We start from the raw sequence: 22,820 nt of genomic DNA, 5'->3' as shown, positions 1-22,820 counted from the left end.
GGGTGAAGGGGACTGAAGAGAGGAAGGGAGTTCCTGGTAGGGTGAAGAAAGGTACGCTTTTGGTAGGTTGAAGACGTGAGACTGAAAGCAAGGACATGGGTGGGAAGAGGTGGGGGGTCTGACTGAGGTGTCAAGTGTAACTGACGGGTTGGGAGGGTGTAGAGATTAAGAGGTGACGTGGGTTAATGTAATAGGCTGAGGAGGTGATGGGGTACACATGGGAGTGGGCTGAGATGAGGGAAGTCTGAGGTGAGTGTACTCGAGTGATGGTGTGAGGATGAGGTGACTGGGGTAAGGAGGTTTGGGGGGGGGGGGGGGGGGTAGGTCCGCAGGTGGATGGCCGGGCCAGATGAAGCTGAGGCTCTCAGAACAGAAGGCCAGGTAGTTTGAGGGGAAGTGGGCAAAAAGGGGTGATTGGTAAGAGAGAGAAAGGAGCTGCCCATGTCCGGGGTGCGCAATGCTGGTGAGTACCTTTCACCTCGCAAAGCCTACCCGGACAACATCGGGACAGGCTGCTAGTATTTCAATATAGACGCACAATTCCAGGCCAAGTGGGTAAAGTCTGCGTGCTCTGCAGCACATCGAATGCAGCTGTGGGGTTTGGAGGGATCTGGGCTGAATAAAAGTTGTGGTGTGTAATATGAGCAATGTAAATATTTGAAATGTAATAATTTATGTTGATGGTTATTGGAGACATGTTTGGTTTGTTCACAGCAAAAGTACCACATTTCATCAGACAGGGGGAAACCCAGATCATTCTCCCAGGCCACCTGATCCAGTTCCCAGATGCACTTCTTATCCATAGCTGCAAGGTAAATTCTGGATACTAGGTGTGTACTGTCAGGACTGTAGATGAAAAAGTTACTTACCTTCGGTAAGAATATATCTGTAAGAGACATATGAGTTATGGATTCCTCACCTTAGAATTACTATCATGCGTCAGACTGGACCGGAGAATTTTCTCCTCAGCAGTACCTCTGCAAGTGGGTAGGTGGCGTCAGTCAACTACACGTTTGTCGTTGGTTCGTGATCGCCCGAATGACGTTGGGTATGTACTTAGACGCCGCCCCTGCGCGCTGACGTCAGTACTTTACACAACATTCCAAGCCAGAAGTGCAGAGCCATGCAAGAAACTGATCACTGGTGTACAAAAACTAGGTCCCTGAAATGGGAGCCCCTTACCCTAGAAGTCAGTTTACAGAACAGGGAGGATTGGTGAGGCGGTGAGGAATCCATAACTAATATGTCTCTTACAGATATATCGTTACCGCAGGTAACTAACTTGTTCATCTGAACAAGACTATTAGTTATGGATTCCTCACTTTAGAATAGGTACCCCAGCAATACCAACTCAGGGGGTGGGTCTGCGAACTAAGTTCATACCAGAAAGTCCTCGAGAACTGAACAGTTGAAGAAGCCGTCCCCTCCGGACTCGGCTGTTCAGGCAGTAGTGTTTAGTAAACATGTGCAATGAAGCCCACGTGGCTGCCTGGCAGATGTCAAAGAAGCACTCCACGTCCCAAAGCAGTAGTGGCTGCCGTCACCCTGGTGGAGTGGGCGCGCAGCCCCACAGGAGGTTTTTTCTTTGCAAAGAAATAACAGATTTTGATGCAAATAACGACCCATCGAGAGGTGGTTTGCTTTTGCACGGCCCGACCTTTTTTGGCGCCCATATAGCCAACAAAGAGCTGGTCATCCACCCAGAATTACTTTGTACAATCTAAATAAAATGAAAGCGCACATTTTTGATCTAGACGGTGGAGCCTCTCCTCCTCTTTAGAAGGATGTGGGAGCAGGAAGAAGGTGGGCAAAGTGATAGTCTGTCCTATGTGGAAAGAGGTAACCATTTTGAGAAGGAAGGAAGGCGTAGTGTGAAGAACTTTGTCCAGATGAACAGCAAGGAAAGGAGGTTTTGAAGAAAGAGCCTGAAGCTCACTCACCCTGCGAGCAGAGGTGATGGCAACCAAAAAGGCAGTTTTAAGTGTCAAAAGTGTGAGACGACAGTTATGTAGCGGCTCGAAAAGAGCGCACATAAGGTAGGTTAGAACCAGGGTCAAGGCCCACTGGGGCATTACGAAAGAAATGGGAGGAAAGAAGTGAGTTATGCCTTTAAGTAAGTGATTTACAATAGGGGACTTGAAAAGAGAAGGCTGATCAGGAAGCCGAAGAAAGTCTGGACTGGTCGAAAGATAGCCTTTTAGAGTGCCCAGAGCAGAGCCCTGCTGGGCTAAAGAAAGAATGAAAAGGAGAACCTCTGAAAGGGGGGGTAGAGAGGGGGTCCACAGCCTTTGCTGCGCACCATGCCACAGATTTATTCCGTCTACAGGCGTATACCGTTTTGGTGGAGCGGCGACTGGATGCCAAGATAACATTACAGACTTCGGGAAGAAGCACGAAAGCTGTCAACTGTCGCTGCTCAATCTCCAAGCAAGTAAGTGTAAGCTGGTCAGGTTCGGGTGGAAGACCGTCCGCTGCTGCTGCGACATAAGATCCTCCCGAAGAGGCAGTCTGATCGGAGGATCGATGGCCATGTGCAGAAGCTCGGGATACCTTACTCTTCATGCCCAGTCCGGAGCCACAAGAATGACTTGGGCCCGGTCGCCCTTGATCATCTTCAGCTCTCTGGGTAGAAGTAGTATAGGCAGAAAGGCGTACAGAAAACCACAACTCCACTCGCGATTAAAAGTGTAGCAGAACGAGTGTCACCTTGGAAATTCCAACACTCAGAATTTCTGACATTGCGCGTTCTCTTCAGTGGCGAATACATCTAACCAAGGGTCTCCCCACTGCTGAAAGAGACCTTGCACCACCTTCGAGTGAAGGCGCCATTCGTGATCCATCATGCACCGGCGGCTGAGTTGGTCCGCCCTTGCGTTCTGAGAACCTGCCAGGTGTTGACCACCAAGGACATGCACTGATGTTCCAGCCACTTCCAGAGACGAAGTGCCTCCTGACATAGGGTCCACGACCCCACCTTCCCGGTTTGTTGAAATACCACATGGCAGTGGTGTTGTCCGTGAACAGATGCACTACCTTCCCTTTGACTGAAGGAAGGAATGCCTTCAGTGCAAGACGAATCACCCGAAGCTCCAGAAGGCTGTTGTCGAAACGGACTCTGCCGGAGACCAGAGGCCTCTGATCTCTGCCTTTCCCATGTGGCCGCCCCACCACAGAAGTGAGGCATCTGTCACCACTGAGTTCCTTCTGGGGAAGAGAGAGGGACCTACCGTTGACCCAGTCCTGGTTCGTTAGCCACCACTGCAATTGGTGTGCAGTGCCCTCCGAGATCTGGACGCAATCAGAAAGATTCCCCTGATACTGTGCCCACTGGAACTTCAGGTCCCACTGCAGAGCCCGCATTTGCTACCTGGAATAGTCCACCAGCAGGTTGCGGGAGGCCATGAGGCCCAGTAGCCTCAGGGTCAGTCTGACCGAAACTCGGGAGAGAAGCTGAAAGATCGGAATCATAGCCCAAATATCCCAGACTCGCTACTCCGGAGGATGATTGGGAAACTGCGCTGTGTCCAGAACCGCTCTGATGAAAAGGAGCTTCTGAGAGGGAATCAGGTGTGACTTCGGCACATTGATGATGAACCCCAGCAAATGCAGGAGATCAGCCTTAGTCTGGAGGTGGGAGACAGCCTGGGGCGAGCCCACCTTCAGCAGCCAGTTGTCGAGATAAGAGAAGACTGGAACCCCTGATCTGCGCAGATGAGCTGCGACCATCACCATCACCTTCGTGAACACCCGAGGGGCGCTGGTAAGGCCAAAGGGGAGAACAGTAAACTGAAAGTGCTCTTGGCCCACCGTTAACTATCGGTAACGCCGATGGGCCAGCAGGACAAGGAAGTGAAAATAAGCGTCCTGCAAGTCCAACACTACCATCCAGTCTCCAGGGTTGAGGACAGACATGACCTGAGCCAATGTCAACATTTTCTTGGGCACCAGAAAGTAGCGGGAATAGCAACAACGACCTACTTCTGGTGCAAGGGGAGGAAGTAGCCCCTTCATACTATCTGCAAAACCCTCCTGTTTGACGTGATGGCTTGACAGTAGGGGAGGTGATGGCGAATCCTGCCACCCACTGGCCACTGATGGCCCTGAAAGGTTAGACTAGAACGGTTTGGAGGCTGCTGCGGGGAAGGGGGGGATAAGGGTGGACTGGCCCGCCCGCTGGCTCCCAGACCCGCATTGCTGAATACCCAAAAGGCGACAGCCATCGAAGGGCATGTTCAGCAAAGTTGCCTGGACATCCCAAGAAAAAAACAGATGTCCTTAGCCAGGCATAGCCCTGAAGGGCTGCCGACGTGGGAATCACTCTGCCCAGAGTCAGCGGTGTCCAGTCCACAGGGGATTGTGAATTTTGCTGCATCTCTCCCATCTGCCACTGCCTGGGAGAGAATAGCCCAGGTCTCTCCCAGTCAGTAAGGCAGCACCTGCACAATTGTATTCCAGACTGTATGGGTATAGCGGCCCAAGAGGCATTCGGTATTCACGGACCACAGCGACAAGTTGGAGGAAGAGAACATACGCTTCCCAAGATGATCCAGCAACTTGGATTCCCTATACAGGGATGCAGAAGGGAATGTGTCCTTGGAAGAAGAGGCTTGGATTACCAAGCTCTAGGGGAAAGGGTGCTGGGAAAGGAAAATGGGGTCGCCAGGAGCCGGGCAGTGGGCAATTGTCCGTTCCACAGGAGCCCCTGTGCTGGGTTCAGACCAAGTGCCCAGAAAGACATCCGTGAGGGCTTCATTAAAGGGCAAGAGGGTTTCAGATGAGAGCGCTGCTGGTTGAATCACCTCTGTCAGGAGGTTAGTCTGGACTGCCACTGTAGGGAGCTCCAGGCCCAAAGCCTCAGCTGCCCTACGCACCACCACTGCATAAGAGGCTCCCTCCCCTGTAGCCACGGTAGGGGGAAAATGCATGGCAAGGTCTGGGGAGGTATCCAGACCACTGGCGCCACCCAATTCCTCTCTCCAGTCCGGCCTGTTAAAGGGTCTAGCAACCCCTCCCAGTCCTCATCATCACCCTCAGGACGATAGGGAACATCTGGGATTAACAAGGGCACAAAAGTACCCTCCGACATCGGATTCGACTTCGATTCGGCTCCATCTCGGGGATGGTGTCGGCTGAAGGCACGGCCAGCACCGGGGGTGTGGTTGCAGGGATTGGCATCAGGGAAAGTTGAGTAAGGTCGACTGGTGTCGATCCGGATCCAGGCCTGGATCCAAAGGAACCCTGTGGCGCTGGGCCCAGAGCCACCGGCATCGAAGGCCCAGGGACCACAACCGGCTCTGCGAGGCCCGAAGGCGCACCAGTGGAGTCAGGCTGCCCAACGATGGAATGGAGGACTTCGTAAAATGGACGTAGCTGGGCAGGGGACACCCGGCTCCTGGAAACGGGGGGGAGGCGTGGAGTTGACCCTGAACCAGCTGCTGGAGACGGAGCCTTAAAGCGATGATGCTCTGGGTCCGGCGTCGCGTCAGCCAACGACGCAGGAAGGTGAAGAGCTCCAGTGCTTTTTCGCCTTCTTCTTGTGCTCCGACTTACCCGAGGAGTGCAAAGACTATGACGAGGTGTGGTGGCTCCGCAACCGTTCGAGACCTTCCCCGCGAGCGAGACCGGGAGCGACGCGGAGCGGACTGCCGGGCCTCCAAAAGACTTCGGATTCATGACCCAACAGTCAGAGCACGACTTCGGGTTGCGGTGGCGCTCCAGGCACCCGAGGTACATGAGGTGCGGATCCGTGACGGACATCAGCTTGTGAAAGGAGTCACAAAGCTTGAATCCGGTTTCCCTCACGCATCAGGAGTCAAAGACTCGAAAAAGACATTGACAAAAGTCGAAAAAAGTTTGGTGAAGGGCAAGCTCTCTCTGGATGTGCGCTAGACTGTCGTGGAAAAAGAAAAGTGACGTCAGCGTGCAGGGGCGAAGTCTAAGTAGGCACAGCGACTTCATCCCGGTGACCACGACGTAGACGACTGACGCAGAGTCGACCGACACCACCTACCGATGCGCAGGGGTTTGCTGAAGAAAAATTCTCCTGATCCAGTCTGACACCTGGGGGTAATTTCTAAGGTAAAGAATCTATAACTAATAGTCTCTTTCAGATATGCTTAACCAGCTGCTAATTTGTAAACTGCCCCTCTTAGTTGTGGAATATTGAAATGTATGCAACATTTTTCTTTTTTGCACACTTGCCTAAATGAATGCAAAGCACAGTTAGTTGTATTTGTAAATGTACTGTCTGCTTGCCAAGTACACTTCTAAACCTTGATTTGTACTTAATTCCTTGGAAAGCATGCTGCCAGCAAAGTAGTGATTGCCACGCCACCTTCTGTGTTTTTTGTTTATTAAGTAATCGTGGACAAGCTCAATATGCACCTGAATGACAAAGGAAAAAAGGGGTCACATGGCTGAGGAGGGCAAGTCATCTAGCAAATTAACTTGTTGAATATTCATCTATTTTTTGAGGGGTCTGGCTAGAAACAGTGTTTCATGCGTAAACAACCATTGACAAAGCCAAGAAACCTGACTTCACAGCCAATGACCAACTGTCAAGCATTGCTCCTGCCAACAGAGCAATGCGGTCTCTCACAAATCCACGGACACCACACTTTTACAGCGTTATTAGACTGTTTGTGTGCACTGTGTACCAGAAAACCAGGGGCTCATTTGGCCACCAACGAGCAAAAAATATTCGTTTAACCACTTACCTACTTTTTATGTTTTTGCAATGTGCTCGGTAAGTAATTTATCAATACAGAATGTACACGAATCTCCAATTCATACTTTACATTTCTTTATTTTCAACACTGGAGCAAGTAAAACTCAGATCAACATTGTTGGCTGATCTGTCTCACTTAAGCCCCTACCCCTCCCCCACAGCCGGCGATATAGCCGCCAGGACCCCCAAATCTTATCCTATTTCTTAGGGCACCCTCTACTTCTATATATTACGCTTTCAAACCACTTACTTTTAACCCAACAAGTAAATAAATGTCTGTAGTCAAATGATAAATGTTTGCAGCAGGCTACATTTTAATTATGATAAGATGCACTGCTGCTTATATAAATGGGAAAACAGGGATTATTTCTCACTTGGATTGCCCAGAATACTTTTCCACTACCCTTGTACGTGAATGCCTGCTGAGGCACTCCTAAACTGAATGCTACATTTCAAAAGTGTCATTTCATTGACAAAACGAGGGAGGAAATACCTATCTAAATGTAAAAGTATTGGTGTACTCTGTCTCAAGCCACTGCAAAGCAGGACAATGCACGTTATGAATGTCAGCTAAAAAGTGATGCATCCCTTAACTGAAATTCAGAAGTCTACATCTATATACTTTCAAAAGATTTCACTAACCGTGGTACTATCGCAAAACATAAGAGGGGCAAACAAGAAAATTCAAGAAACAAAAACTAGGCCTTATGGAACCAATATAATTGAATCAAAACTGACCAGCCAGTACTTCCTATTTTAACATGTACAGGAGGAAAAAAATTACATGGAACAAACTATGTATTCACACCGAACAACTGCAAACGGAAAAGGTTTCAAACCACCACATTTTTCGATAATGGACTGTTATAATAAATCCAAACATATTTACACCATCACAAGAGCACTGTTAGCTATGGAGATACGTACATTGTAATACTTTTTGATGTGACGTCTGATATCCACAATTAGCTTGTTTTGCAGCTGAATGACATAGTCCATAGGAGATGCTTCACATTCTGGTTTGCAGCAGCGTTTCAAGCTGGGCTCCATCTGTAAGCCCTGCAGATGAAAAATAATTAATTTATTAAAGAGGAGTGACTGGATGAACACATGTGATGGTGGAGTCATATGACATGCAAAAAGATGAAAATATGAAACGCCAAAAGTGGCCTTCCAAATGTACGAGTTACTTACCTTTGGTAACGATGTATATGGTAGAGACGTTGTCTAGCAGCAGATTCTTTAACTTAGAATATCCCCAGGCGTCAGACTGGATCCGGAATTTTTTTGCAGCAGGACCTCTGCACGCCTGGGGACGGTGCCACACGACCCCGCCTTATGTCGTACACGTACAGCGAGGTCATATAAGTCCCTCCCGGAGCGCTGACGTCAGGTTTCTTCGGATAAACTTTTCTGCGGCACAATGCAGAGCCACCAAGAAAAACTGTATGGCAATAGTGTGCGAGTGATGGAAATCTGTGAAGGAGGATGGTGCAAGACATCATCGTAAAAGACAGAACTAGACACAGCCTACATATAAGTGAAAAAACTGTGAGAAAGAGCCCGCCAGGGAGCGAAGACCATTCCCAAAGCGTAACAAGGGAAGAATATCTCGACAGAAATAGACTGCCATCACCATTTAGAACCGTGCCATCCAGTAAGATGGAGCACAGAAGAAGAACAATCCACTACAGGAAGGTATGAAAAGACTGGCACTTCCGCTATAGTAATGGAAGTGCGAAACAGAGCTCCAGAGATCCCCAAAGACGACGACTATAGAGGAGACCAGAACCCCGAGTAAATAGAGAAGGCGGGAGGAAGGGAAGGCAACAGAAGAGAAAAATGAATCTCCTGGTGAAGGTGAATCAAAGGAAAGAAGCCCCTTAGAGGGAGTTAGCTATATATGGCAATTCTCAAAGGGGCGCAACAATGTAAGCACCCGTGAGAGAAAAGACCAATAGCAACTAAATAGGCCAGTGGAGAACACCACTTGGCAAGGTTCTTACAGAACGGGGGTGGTAGGGTGGGTGTTAAGGAATCTGCGGCTAGACATCTCTACCAGATATATCGTTACCGAAGGAAAGTAACACGTACATCTGATAGAGACATCTAGCCGCAGATTCCTTAACTTAGAATAGATACCACAGCCATACACCAAAAGGGAGGTTGGTCTGCGACAGAACAACAGAAAGCGCCAAGCTTCCGATCCGGCAACAGAGTGACAGATAGGGGGGAAAAGCTGTGGCGGAACAGCCAAACAGCAATTTAATCAGCTCGAAGAACAGAAATAACAGGAGAGATATATCCTAAAAATGCCAGAATAGCGCTATACCATCAAATAACAGGTAGAACGGAATGAGCCCTATACCAGAGCAAAGAAAGAGAGAGAGAGAGGAAAGACCACTCTCCGCTGAATGGCGCACGAGGAGTACACCGACCTAAGCTTGAAATGAACTTGAAGAGATGCAACCCGAGCCAAACAGACTAGCCTTTAGAAGGAAGTCGAAGGAGCCGGTGTCAAAAGTACAAGGCAAGAGCTAGAACCTGAGCAATGGTCTGGGAATAGCCGGCGGGACAAGAAACATGCCAAGTGCACAGCCAACCCCAAAAAAGGGAAAGTAGGGCCAATTAGCATTAATTCTGAACCGCTGAAGCAGGTATAATACACAGCCGGCAAAAGGCCATAGATGCCTTAAAGTGGCCTGCACAGAAGCATAAGAGTGCCCAACCGGGCAGTATGAAACCAAAGTGACAAACAACCCACAATATAGACTTACAGGCAGTAGCCAATGACCACTGCCATCAGAAGAACCGCCCCGCAGGCGTATCTTCAACAAGAGTGGGTGATAATGTAGAAAAAAAAAAAGGTTGCAGAATACGAGACCAACACTTCAGAAAACACAAGCATATGCCAACTGGGGATATCTCTCCAATGAGCGAAGGCAAGGAGGACCATATGCGCAACAGGCAACACTTAAAAAGGCGCATGGAGGGGCGTATTAGGTACACTGTAAGACTTGACCTGTGATAACTAATATGTTTTTCGAGCAAAGGCCACCCTTCCCTCTAATCCCGTGCTTCCCAACGACCCCGAACTAGGAGTCCTATTTTGCCTAGGTTAACCACCATTGGGTTACCTTTTTCTTTACCCTGTAACATAATTTTGTTACTTAGGGTAGAAAGGAATGACGGTATGGCAGGGTGTTAGTGTACCCTGACCACCCATTTCTTTCTCTTTTTTGGTCCTGAAGAAAAACCGGTAAATTCCAAATACGGTTTGAAACATGTAGACCCTCCACTTCACATTTCAGATACACTTGCTCATAATTAAACCTACTATTGTATCTACACATATTTTAACATTGTCCAGTAGTCTTAAGAATAAAGATTTTTTACCAATAAGCCATACCAGGACAATTTTTAACTCACCTACTTTCTTTTTTGCACTCATCACTCACATACCAGCTCCACTGTATTTCAGGTGTCGTAGCACACCTTGATGGCACTCGGCTATCAAGGTGGCCCCGATGATGAAGCATGTCACCGACCAGGTCGGTGAGTGAGGGGTTTATTAAAACCAAAGAAGGACTTTCTTCTTTTTTGTCTCATTAGAAAATCATCCCACCTAGATCGCTCTTTTGAGCCCTTTTCAGGTGGTACTCCTCCTTTTTTGTTATATAAACACTTAAAAAGCACCTCAACAAGAGGTAACGTCATAGGAAGAGGATGCTAGGCCACCGGCATGTATATAGAAGGGTACAAACATATAACATGCAGAGGCAGCAACAGCCAGGAGCAGGAATATGGCCATACCGAATCATACCTAGACAGTAAGGACAGGTAGGAGCCGTGTCCGAAGAGGAGTTCATGAAACCTCCCCAGGTGGCTGACCATAGCATAAGCCGATGGCACCAAGTAAAAAATAGAACATCGTACAAATTAACCACCAAGAGACGCATGGAGCCCACAGGAACCCCAGGCCCAAGCAAAGTAAGCAAGCTATATAATAGCGTACAAGTAACCCACATGGAGTAGGCATACCCCAAACAACAGGGGAAACACCTCTTAGGGCAAGAAGCCAAGCCTAAGAGCGCAGGGAGGAATAGAATTTGTGAACTTGAATTCCGAGCCATAACCAATACCGAGCTGAGCCACCTGCTCAAAACCACAGTCAGGCGACCTGCCACAGCAACCTGAGCGACACAGCCACAGCAGGCCGACAGGCAGCTTATAGCAAAAACACATCCAAGGGATGCCCACAATGGTAACCACCGTTAATCACATAAAAAGAAGATGCAAGGCTCACCGCCCATGGTAAACACAGAGCATATCTGTTGAGGATGCAAAATGAAAAGGAACCACCACGGAAGATAGTCTAAAAAGACCTAAGTGGGAGGACGTAAGCCTGCAAGGAGCCGGTGAACTGCTGACTCGGCTTGAGCATCAAATAGCAAAACCCCATCAAAGGGTAAGTGAACCAGTTGCTCCTGGATGTTTTCAGGAAGACGCTGTCTCACAGCCAAGAGTGCCACCTTAAGGCAACAGAGGCCGCCATAGCACGCCCCAAAGAATCAGCAGTATCTAAGGTGGAGCGGATTGTGAATTCAGCCAGGTCGTGACCATCCTGAAGGAGGTCGACACGAGCGCCTTCAGAGGCGGCGGAAAGCAAGGTCTCTGCAGAGTCCCACAGGGCAGAGGTTGCCCGCCCCAAAACATACTGTATCCAAGGGCCTTAGGGTCGCACTAGAAGAGGCAAAGATGTTCCTACCCCATGCCTCAAGCCATCTGGACTCCAGAGAGGGAGGAAGTGTTAATGGAGGCAGAGAAGGAAAGGCAGTCTGCAACACAAACCCCTGTGCATCAGGATGCACAAAAAGACACAGAGTCATGTGGAGTTGGACAGTGGCGGTGCAAAACCGAACGAGCCACCGGGTCACCTGAAGCAGGCCGGACCCAGGTACCTAAAAGGGCATCATAAAGTGAAGCCTCAAAGGGCAGAAGCGGCTCCACATTTCCGGACCCACGGTGCAGGAACTCCAACAAGGGGTCCACAGGCAGAGGGGGTGTGCATGTTTAAAATGCGGGTGGCCAACGAGACCACTCGCAAAAAAGCCGCACCAGCCTCGGCAGCCCTCCGCGGGGGGGGACAACAGCTCATCAGTTGGAGAAGGCTGCAAGCTGACCCTCCCAGGAGACTGAGAGTGCGACCAATGCCCCACGTAAGGGAGCCCCATGGAAGAATGAGGATCTTGATGGGGCTCCTGGGGAGGCGAAGAGCCTGCCGGATCTGGAAGCTCCTGAGGAGGCATAACAAATTCCAAGGGGGCCACTGGTAACAAAACCTCTGGCGACGCCGGGCGAGAGAGAGTGGCACAGAGGCCTCTAGAGAAGTTTCCACAACTCGGCGTCGACAGCATCAAACCGATGTGCGTCAGCGCCGATCATGCCTCATCGGTCTCCGTCTGGCGCCGAAACTATGACCAGATCCCCTTCCAAAGAAGGAGAAGGCGCCTTTGGCGCCGTTCCCGTCTTGTCCAAGACAGGCTCCGACTACGGGGAAAGAAGCGGAGGTCGGTGCCGAGGAGGCGAGCCTACGGTGCCGGTAGGGCGCCGACCCCAGCTCCGGAGAGGCGGCCGCCTGCCCAGAAGCCCGGGGCGTGCTCAAGGCAGGGCCATGAGCACCGGCAACCACCTGCGGCGCCTCAGAGAGCCCCGCAAGGCTTGGTGGCGCAGAAGAGGCACCGTGAGTCGTAGAGGGGGACCCGGGTGGGCCGCGCCGTAATGACTCCATGTGGACCATAGAGGGGGACCCAACCGGGCTGCGCCCTTACAACACCACATCTCCGACATTCAAGGGTGGCAAAGGCCCAATTGGCGCCGGGGGAGAACCCGCCGACGAGTCTGTCGGGGACCCCCAAGAAGTGGAGGCCACTAGGATGCCCCAGGAATGGGAGAGGACCCAAGGGAGGCCTGAAGAGCTGAGGGATATGCCTCCATCTGGGCCCGAGTCGCCCCCACACCCGGGAAGGGCGGATAGAGGGGGGGCGACTGTTGGAAGCGCAAGTCCGGAATGCTCCAGGAACTAGCACCCCTGACAACAGAGGAAGGGGAGGTCGAAGACCTGGGCGACAAGCGCCTCGACTTACCAATCGGCGAACGACGGCCCCGGACTCCAGAGGGCGATCGACAGCGGAACCGGACAGAAAAGGGACCTGCCATTGATGATGAGGCTGGGGGGGCGAGACGACTCCGACCGGGACAGCCGTGCCGAGAGAAGCTTCATACGGCGCTCCCGCCGAGACTTCGGCTTCAGGCGCTGACAGGCTTCGCAGTCCGTGGAGTCATGGTGCTCGTCCAGACACCACATACAAATAAGATGCAGGTCGGTAGCGGACATCTGCCGCAAAGAAGAAATACAAGATTTGAAGCCAAAAGGCATCGCACACTGTTCCTTGACGCAAAGCGTCAAAAAAGTGGGGCCTGAAAACAGGCCAGAGGTAAGGTAAGGTAAAGTTTATTATGCATAGTTAATTAAAACCAGAGCAAAGCATTTTACAAAAGGATCATGAAATATCATAGATTAAAACCGTTAAAAGTTAAGCATGTGATTAAATAAAAATACAGTGTGAATGTCAATGCGCCTTTTTACAAGGGTTGGACAGTGAGTTCCCTTACTTCCTTCTGATCGTCTGCTTGATAACCTGTGTCTGTATTGTTAATCCCCGGTTTTGGCGGTCTTGGAATTCTTTGCTGGAGAAGCGTGGCTCAGTGGTTGGAGAAGCGTGGCTCAGTGGTTAGAGGCGGCAGACCCGGAAGCTGAGATTGACCGTGGACCAGGGTTCGATTCCCCGCCTCGGCGGGTCTCGGGCTCAAAAATTCCACGGACTCGACAATTCTCGCTCTGGTGCCTACTCAACTCACGGGGTCACACTCTGCGACTCTGGGCAATAGCTTGCTTAATCTCCACTACGGCCCCTCGCGGCGGGATGCCTGGCTTTCACCTTGTGGACACCCTGCCGGGGTTTCTCACAGGGGAATACCAGGACGGGTTCCCTAAGCAAGCGCCGGGACGCTCACGGGCAGCCGTGCGCTTTACAAATCCAGCACATTTACATTTACATTCACTTTGCTCGACAATCGCGAGGAATTTGACGTATCTGCAGTTCAGTTTAGTGTTTAGAGGATTCAGGCAGGCAAGCACCGCTTGCCTTCTGGTGCTGATCCCTTTTTGCTTAAGCTGGTCCTTGAGGAGCAATTGGCGTGCTTGATGGAGTTCTTCACAAAGACAAGTGACATGGAGAATGTCCCCCTTGTCTGAGTTGCAAAGCGGGCAGAGATCGTTGCCATCTATCCTGATCCATGGTGGAAGATGCTCTGTACTTGGCAGAATTCCTAGTCTATGTTTCAGGAACCTCATTTTTGTTGCTTTTGGGTAACCCTGGCTAAAATATGTTTGTGGTGTCAGGACTTTGTACGTGTTGAGGGTCATCCATGCATGAGATCTTTTGGAAAAGAGAACCTTGTCCTCTAGTAGGGAAAGTGATTTAACGTTTTTCCAAACTAGTTTTTTAAAAGCACTATGCCCAAGTTGCATGTCCCAAGGCGCGGAGAGTTTTGTAACTTCAAGCGCTGCCTGCAAGTAGGTTCTTGCCTGAGAGGCGTCCCTGCCTTGTATGTCCTGCCATAGTAAAGAGTTTAATGTTTCTGTAGTGGTGGATCTAAGTTTGTGGCAGCAAATGATGTATGCTCCATGCCTAGCTAGAACTTGTTTTTGCAGACCAAACTCCAATCTTATTTGAGCCAGGGAGGTGTGGAGCGGGAGCGAAAACATTGTTCTGTAGGCTTTGACCTGTATGTGGTCCAGGTTTTTGGAGTCTCTTCCCCGCAAGGCCTCGCTGCCGTAGGTGATCGAGGGAAGCAGCTTCGCCTGAATAACTTTCAGATAAGGGGTCAGGGTCAGTCCCATCAATTGGGTAGCTGGATTTTTCAACGTTACGGCGATCAATGCTCCTCTCCTTCTTGTTTCCTGTTTCGGCTGCACAAATGAGCCTTCTCTTTCGAATATGACTCCCAAGTATTTATACTCGCTGGCTGACTCGATCTTTAGACCCCCAAGAGACCAGGTCTTCTGTTTTTTATTGTTGTTGATTGATAACGTGCGAGTCTTGCTGAGATTTATTTTTAGGTTTAAATCATTTTTATTGAAGCAGCACAAAGAAACAAAACATACATTGCATAGGTGATGCGGATCTGCAAAGGCCAGGGGCTCGCTTGCGGCCCTCCTGGTGACAGTCCAAAAGCAATCCAGCCAATAGAGTGAAGCCGGTATAGGCAGTGCTGCAAAAAAGGAAAAAATTCCCTCTAGAAAACCCCCTCCCACCAAACCCCCAACTCCCCATCCCCTCCCTTCCCCCATCCCCCGTCCAGTGCTCAGGCCCATCCTACCCCGTTTCTCTCGTTTCCTGTCATGGAGGGACCTCCTATGTGGGGCCCATTCAGGAATCCTCCCCTTTTGGTGTAGTGAGCCGTAATAGGCGAAGATATTTCGGGCAGGTGATTTCTCTAAATTCAGTGGCCAACAGGGAGTGGAATGGCTGCCAAAGTTCATCAAACTGGTCTATATCTCCAGCCAGGGTAAGGGACAACTTCTCAATTCCCAGTACATGCCACAGCCTGTGCAACCACCCCGTAAGGGAAGGGATTTTAGTGGTGCGCCAATGTATAAGGATATTCTGCACCGCAGAGCCCAGGGCGATGGCAATCGGACGTCCCCTACGGGAGGGCAAGGGATATGTTAGTCGGTTAGGGAGCCCCAGTAGAATGTAGGCGGGGAAGCGAGACAGCTCGGTCTGAAAATGAGTGTCAATGTCATCTAGCACCTGCTTCCAGTAAGAGTGTAAAAGCGGGCAGTCCCACAAAATGTGTGATAATGTGCCTGCGTGTGCCCACATTCCCGCCAACAAGTGTTGGCCTTGCTGCGGTCCATCTCATGTATCCGTTCTGGGGTATAGTACCAGTAAGTAGATACCTTGGTAAGTGTTTCCGTAAGCCCCGTGTGGTATGCTGAGTTTCGGGCTCTGTATGAGATCTGATCCCATTCTTTACGGCTCAATGACCTACCCAGTTCCCGTTCCCAGCGTTCCCTGCCTGGGTTATGAAGGTGTGTGGGCGGTGGTTGCAAGAATTTGTAAAGATCGGATATCAACTTGGCGTCCAAAGTGCGGGATATAAGCCACTGTTCATAGGGAAGGAGTTTCCTATCCGCCGTTTCTCTCACTTGGGGGTGTAATGCCCAGTGGCGGACCTGCATGTAGCGCAGCCGTTCAGTCTCTGGCAATGTGTATTCCTGTTTAAAGAGTGAGAAGGGAATTACGCCATCTGGACCATATATATGGTAGAGAAAACGACACCCCGCTGTAGGAAGGTGGATATCTGACTATGGTTACCCCCAACTTTTTGCCTGGTGTTTTGCTGGTTTTTGACTTAGTTGGCCTGGGATCCTGCTATTCAGGACCCCAGGCGTCCTGCTCTCCCTGTTAAAATGGACTCCATGTACCCTAGGTACATACCAATTGGTACTGGGCCACCTTATCAGTCCCTGTACCCAGGGCATAGGTGTACCCAGGGCCTACCAGGGGCCGAAGCATGTATTATGCCACCCCTGGCTGGCCATCTAAATCTGACACAACTGGCTGCATGACAGCTGGGGCAAGGTGGTGTAAACACCCTTTGCTGTAGATATAGTATACCTATATCTAACCCTAAAATGGACACATATATTCCTATCAGTCACTCCTATGGAAGGCCTTATCAATCCTGAAGGCAGAGTGCTTGGAATTATGTGAGATGGTGCTCTGGCATGAGCTGAGCCCGTTTGCAGCTTGCGGAACCAAGTCCTAATAGCTGTTCCATGATAACGCTATACCATATACTCTTAAGTGCATTATAATCCTCGCGATTAAATGCCAACTCTGGTATAACATTATCAAAACATGTCGAGTAATGTGTCATACGATTTGGAATACTACCCCCTCGCCAATTCTGGCGACGGGGGTAGCATTCCACCCTTCTAGAGGGACACGACATGTATGTAACTGTGAACCCCGGTTAAAGTTAACTCGAGCCTCAGCATCACAAAATGGATGCTGCCACCACAGACACAAGTCTGACCTCCTGCTGCTGGGAGTCCTTCCAGCGAGGATGGCCTGGACAAAGGGTTTCCTGCCTTGGGAGGTGCTAGCACCACCCCAGACAGGATTTTGTGTATTGAGGTAGGGAGGCCTGAAAGGAATGAGACATGCCTGGGGCACACAAGGTGCCCTGTGCATACACCGGTTCAAACCAGTTGCTGGGGCATCCCAGCCCCAGCTCTGGCGGGAAACCGGACAAAGGATAGGGGGTGTAGCCACCCCCCTTCCTGGTCCTACCCTGGGGAGGGACCTAGTCAGTAGTGCAGCCCCCTTTAGGAGAATAAAGGTAGGAGCTGGTCCCATTCCAAATTAGATTATCCTGAACTATTCAACAAGAAGAAACTCTGGCCTTCGACGTTCTGCTCCACAGAAGACTGAAGAATCTCCCTTGTTGGCAAGGAGTGTCCACCCTGCAACTGCAGGCACCATCAAGCGTCCAGCGGCTTCACTTTGTCGTCTTCCCTCGAGGATCCAGACTTCAGAGCCCGACGAGACCTGGATTCCCAGACCTCTCAGACCTCAACTCACATCTGCAGCAAAGTTGAGACCCGTGGGTGCGACGAGACACGTGGGACCGGCCATCTTGAACGAACCTGCACTTCGCTTCCAGCACGACTCCCGAGGTAAACTCGACCAAGTGCTTTGGGGACTGAGAAGCCCCAGCCCCGAGCAGCCCCTGCATCGAAGATCAGCCCTCCAGCTTCCACAAGATCTGTGTGGGGCCCTTCTGCTTGTTTGCTGCTCGACGCGTTGTCTGGTCACTTGCCGGCTGGCTAGTGGCCTCCTAGACGACGAACCTTTGAATCTTTGCTGCTGGTCTGGTTGCTCCAGACTGGCCCTTGCTCCCTTCCAAAAGAGGGGCACCCAGGACTCTCCTAGTCCGCACCAGATGCTTTCTTCACTCACCGCGTGGGTTGCCTTTGCCAAGGCCTGTTGAGTCCAATCCCGGATCCGACACCGCTGACAGCGAGAGCCTGCGTGGGACAGCTTGTGCCTCCATCCTGGTCGTCGAAGACACCTCCTGGTCCACGTGGCTGCAGAGTCAAGCGTCCACACTTCACCTGATCGCGACGTTGACATCTGGTTCCTTCCTGGTTCCACTCCAGTCACTGGCTAGTGACTGTGAACATTGTCCCCTCTGCTTTCAGGTCTCCTTCTTCAACAATCCACCCTTGGATTGCACCGGACATCTTCCTCCTGGTCGCCTGCAGCCTCTTTTCTTTCAGGCTCCATAGACTTCAACGCGAGAACCCGACGCACTTTGACACCTGTGCACCCGCAGTCCGTGGGTGAGGTAACAAGAGCATTTCGGTGCTCAAGGGTAGTTTAACTGTCCTAGTGTCCAGTTCCACAGTCGTTGTTGTCCTATCTAGTCAGGATTGTCCGTACTCACCTTTAACTTGAACTGCACTGTCCATAGACGTTGTTACGCATCTCGCGTGTGAGTTCACACTCTGCACACGCGTTCCGTGGGCCTCCTATTCCTTACCTGAAGTTAGTGTAGCGTGGTCCCATCGATCCTACAGCCTCTGGACAGCTCCATTCCTTTTATTGACTTTCACATTCCACTTACTTAGTATATGGTTTGTCGTGCCCCTAGGGCACCATTGTAATTTGGTGCAACTTGTAGTATTTTTCGTAAGAGATTGGCATGTGCTTAGCCCTCTGACCTCATAAAGAGTTCAGAGGTGTTGTTATTAATAAATATACTGTTTATTTTCATAACAACCTGTGTGGTGTCCTTTCATCTGGTATTCAAGGGGTTATATTGTGGTAAAACAGCTGGCTTCACATGCCAAAAGAGTTTAGCCTAAGACTGCTTTGTCCATGCTACCATTAGGATAGCTGGTCTATAAGGTTGACTTACAACCAATCACCATAAGGGTTGTTTGGACTGATACAAGGTGATCACTAGAACTAGTGAGCATCATATATCAGGCCAACTTCTCACACCCGCGGGTCGCCAGTGTGTAAAGGCCCCCTTGTCTAGCCCTGGGGTAAAATCCGGGTTATCGACCAGTGGAGTAAGTGGTGAAGTGAAGGTGGTGAGCTCGTGTATGGTGTTAGTGGCATCCCATACCTTCAGGGGTACCCTCGTGACAATTGAAGCATACAGGTTGGCGGGTCGATGGGCTTTGCGTAGGAAGGGTATTTCCTGGAGTGGGCGCCCTGCCACCGCCTGGTCCTGGAAGAGCCAGTGCTTGTCCGACTCCCATTTGCTCCATTACACTAGATAGCGTGGCTGTGCTGCCTGAAAGTATTTGCGCAGGTCCGGTATCCCCAGCCCCCCGGCCTCCGGAGCCAGCGTGGACAGTGTCCTCTTTTGTCTGGGCTTCCGGCCCTGCCAGATAAAGCGCGAGAGGTCTGCCTGCGTTTGCTGAATCCAGCCCACCGGATGCTGTAGTGGTAGTGCTCGGAATAGGTAGAGAATTTGGGGGAGGACGGTCATCTTGACTGCGGCAATTCTGCCCAGCCAAGAAAGGGTGCCACGCCTCCAGTCTCTCAACTCCGCCTGTATTTTCCCGCGGAGTGCGGCATAGTTGGCCGTCACCATGGCCGGCAAGGTGGGGGCCAGCTGGATCCCCAGGTATGGCACAAGGTCTGACGACCATTGTAAGGGGAAGAGGTCCTGTGAGTAAGTTGTGGTAGCAGGAGCGAGGGATAGATCCAGAGCTACAGACTTGTCTAAGTTCATTTTGAATCCCGCTACCCTTGTGAAGATGTCTATCTCCACAATGCAGGCCGGTAGAGCCGTTCGCGGATTCTCTAGGGACAGTATGACATCGTCCGCGTAGAGACTGATGGTGTGGGTGAAGCCGCCAAATGTCACCCCCGTTGCTGCAGGCGTCTGGCGGATCCGCTGGGCAAATGGCTCCATATACAAGGCAAAGAGTTTGGCGACAACGGGCACCCCTGTCTCGTGCCTTTCTCAATGGAGAAGCTCTGAGTTGCAACCGTTCACTCTCACCACTGCTGTAGGGAATTTGTAACAGTTAAATAAGAGTGAGCAAAATTTTTCCCCAATACCGACTTTCGCTAGGACTCGTTCTAGGTATGGCCAGTGTACACGGTCAAACACCTTCTCAGCGTCGACTGCTAGCAACAACCTCTCTCCGGGGACTCTGGAAGCTTTTTCTATGAGATGGACGATCCTTTTGGTGTTGTCCACCATCTGCCGTCCGGGGGATAAACCCCCCCTGGTCCGGGTCCACAAGGCCCGGCAGGTGGGGGGCCAGTCAGGCCACTAGGCTCCCAGTATATAACTTAAGATCCACATTCAGGAGTGATATCGGCCTGTAGGAGCCGCACTTGGTCCTAACCTTTCCCGGCTTGGGGATGACCGTGAGGGACGCCCGCAGAAGGTCAGGCGGAATGGCGCCCGGTGCAGAAAAGGAGTTGAAAAGGCGAGTGAGAATCAGCGCTAGCGTCGTGAAGAATGTTTTGTAAAAGAGGGATGTGTAGCCATCCGGCCCTGGCGCCTTCCCATGCTTGAGTTTGGCAATGACGGAAATCACTTCCTCAATGCGGATATCACTGTCTAGGTGTTTCGCCTGCTAGGGGGTCAGGGAAGGGAGAGTGACCGAGTCTAGGTATTCCGCTGCTGTTAGGTTGTCCACTGGGCCACCCGTATAAAGAGCTGCATAAAAGCTGCGGAAGGTGTCTGCTATTTGGGTATCCTCTGTGATCGAGGCTCCGTCGGGCCCAGTGATTTCTTTCACCAATTGCCGTTGGCGCGCCGCTCGAAGCCCATTCGCCAGGAGACGGCCACACCTGTCTCCACCGGTATAGTAGGCGTGCCGCAGTAGCAGTGCTGCATATTCCGCCCGGTCCATGTCTAGGGCCGCCAGGAGTTTCCTCGCTACTTTAAGTTGCTTCCAGATTCTGGGAGCGGCGTGCGCTGATGCATTTGTTCGAGTTCACGAACTCGCTGGGTGAGTCCGTCTCGTTTGCATTGCCGCTCCCTATTTTCCACAGAGGAGAGGGCCAGAAATTCTCCCCTGATTACTGTCTTCATGGCCGCCCATTGATTCGCCAAGGAGGTGTCGTTGTTGGCGTTGTGAGATAAGTAGTCGCGGATAGTGTCTTGAATGCACGTCACCACTGCTTTTTTATGCAATAAAGTATCTCGGAGATGCCAGACCCAGGGGGGATATGCCAGTGGTGGCAACTGGATTGTGGTGGAGGCTGGCGCGTGGTCCGACAGGGAGATAACTCTGATCTCCGTCGTGGTAGCTAAAGCGCACACTGGCCCTGTGACCAGGAGATGGTCCAGCCTGGCATATGTTTTATGTGTATTGGAGTAGTACGAATATTCCCTATCTCGGGGGTGTGTACGGCGCCAGAGGTCATGGAGATCTAGTTCCGCCATCCTATCCTTACACCCAGACGTAAACGCTCCCGCTTGATGAAATCCCCTCCCCCCCCCCCCCCCCCCCGAGTACGATATGTCTATCTGGTGTGTCTGCGATGTCATATCAGGGCCGAGTGGAAGAAGTGTTCCTGATTCTCATTAGGGATGTTCAGGGACCCAACCGTGAACGTGAGGCCCCCTATCCTAAGTCGATAAGCTAGCAGCCTCCCCTTCTGTTCTGCGCATTTGTGTAGAACCTCCCCCTTAAAATGACGTGCAACTAGAATCACTACCCCTGCAGTCTTGTTGTTTCCAGACGAAAAGAATTGAGTCGGGAATTTGTGAGAGCGGAGTCGGTGGCAGTTGCGGGATAGCAGATGAGTTTCTTGTAATAAGCAAATGTCTGCCTGGGTGTTTTCTAAGTGGGACAGTATTGCGCGCCGTTTTACTGGGTTATTTAAGCCCCTGACAATAAGGGTCAGAATCTTAAAGGTTGTAGGTGGCATGTGTGACAGTGGAGTCCAAGACGCTGTTTCCCCGCCCTGGTGGCATTCGGTGTGGAGTTGTATGCCAAGGATCTGAGACCTGTATAGAGCACTGGACAACCCACCCTGGTTCCCCCCCTCGGTCCCTCCCCCTTCCCAACCCCACCCCTCCCAACCCGACCCCTCCAACTCCCCACCCAAACATCAACCAACCCCCCCCTAACCCCACCCAAAACAACCCCTCGAAACACTACTCATAGTCTCGGGCCAATCAGAACAGAGTTCAGGTCCGTAGAGTGTCAATGTGGAGGATACCGTGGCAGCGGCCGACCCAGTGGCTCCCCCGCCCTTTCCCCCTGACAAAGCGATAGCATAAAGGCAAACCCTGTGATAGTAACACCTTACAGTTTGGCCGCTGTGTTGTCAACCACTTCCTGCACCGCTGCCTCTCGTTCCTGAGCGGCTGTGATGGGGTCAGGTTTCGGAAGAGACCTAGGGGACCGCCGTCGTCGCACTGTCAGCCATCCGTCGCTGGAGCGTCGTGTGGGCCCATCCTGTGACCTTTGTGGGGAAGCCTCTCTAGATCTCGCGTCCTCCGGTAAGTCAATGTCTAGCAACGCACAAGTATCTCGGAGTGATCTGAGTTGGTGTAGTGTCCCTTTCCACTTGAAAATGAGGCGAAACGGGTGACCCCAGGAGTATGGCACTCCATTGTCTCTTAGGAAGTTCGTGGCAACTTTGAAAGCTTTCCGTTTCTGCAAGGTAATGGCGGAGAGGTCCTGGAAGAGGGCCATGGAGTCTCCCCGGAAGAGGATAGGTTGTTTCAGTTGGGCCTCTCTCAAAATGCGTTCCTTCAGCGGGAAGTCGGGTAAGAAAGCCAATATGTCCGGAAGGGGGGCCGGGGCGCGCCGCTCTAAGCCAACCCTATGTGCGCAGTCAATACGGATGTCAAACTCATTGGGTACCCCCAGGATCTCCCAGAATAGCTCCTGCAGGTAGCAAACCACGCCGTTCCCCTCCGCCTTCAACGGGATCCCCCGGACCCGTATGTTGTTCCTCCGGGAGCG

At 51.2% G+C, this 22,820-nt stretch overlaps 1 protein-coding gene across 1 annotated transcript in view; it reads right to left on the bottom strand.

Moving 5' to 3' along the window:
• Positions 1-22,820, bottom strand: part of POLA1 (DNA polymerase alpha 1, catalytic subunit) — a 1,864,208-nt gene that overhangs the window by 396,551 nt on the left and 1,444,837 nt on the right. The window contains exon 34 of the mRNA XM_078657805.1: positions 7,655-7,786. Coding sequence (XP_078513931.1) covers positions 7,655-7,786 — 132 coding nt within the window. The remainder of the gene's footprint in view (positions 1-7,654; positions 7,787-22,820) is intronic.

This window comes from Lissotriton helveticus, chromosome 8 (assembly GCF_964261635.1).
Source record: "Lissotriton helveticus chromosome 8, aLisHel1.1, whole genome shotgun sequence".
NCBI lineage: Eukaryota > Metazoa > Chordata > Amphibia > Caudata > Salamandridae > Lissotriton > Lissotriton helveticus.
Note: the sequence above shows the minus strand (reverse complement) of the source record. Positions and strands in the feature narration are given on the sequence as shown.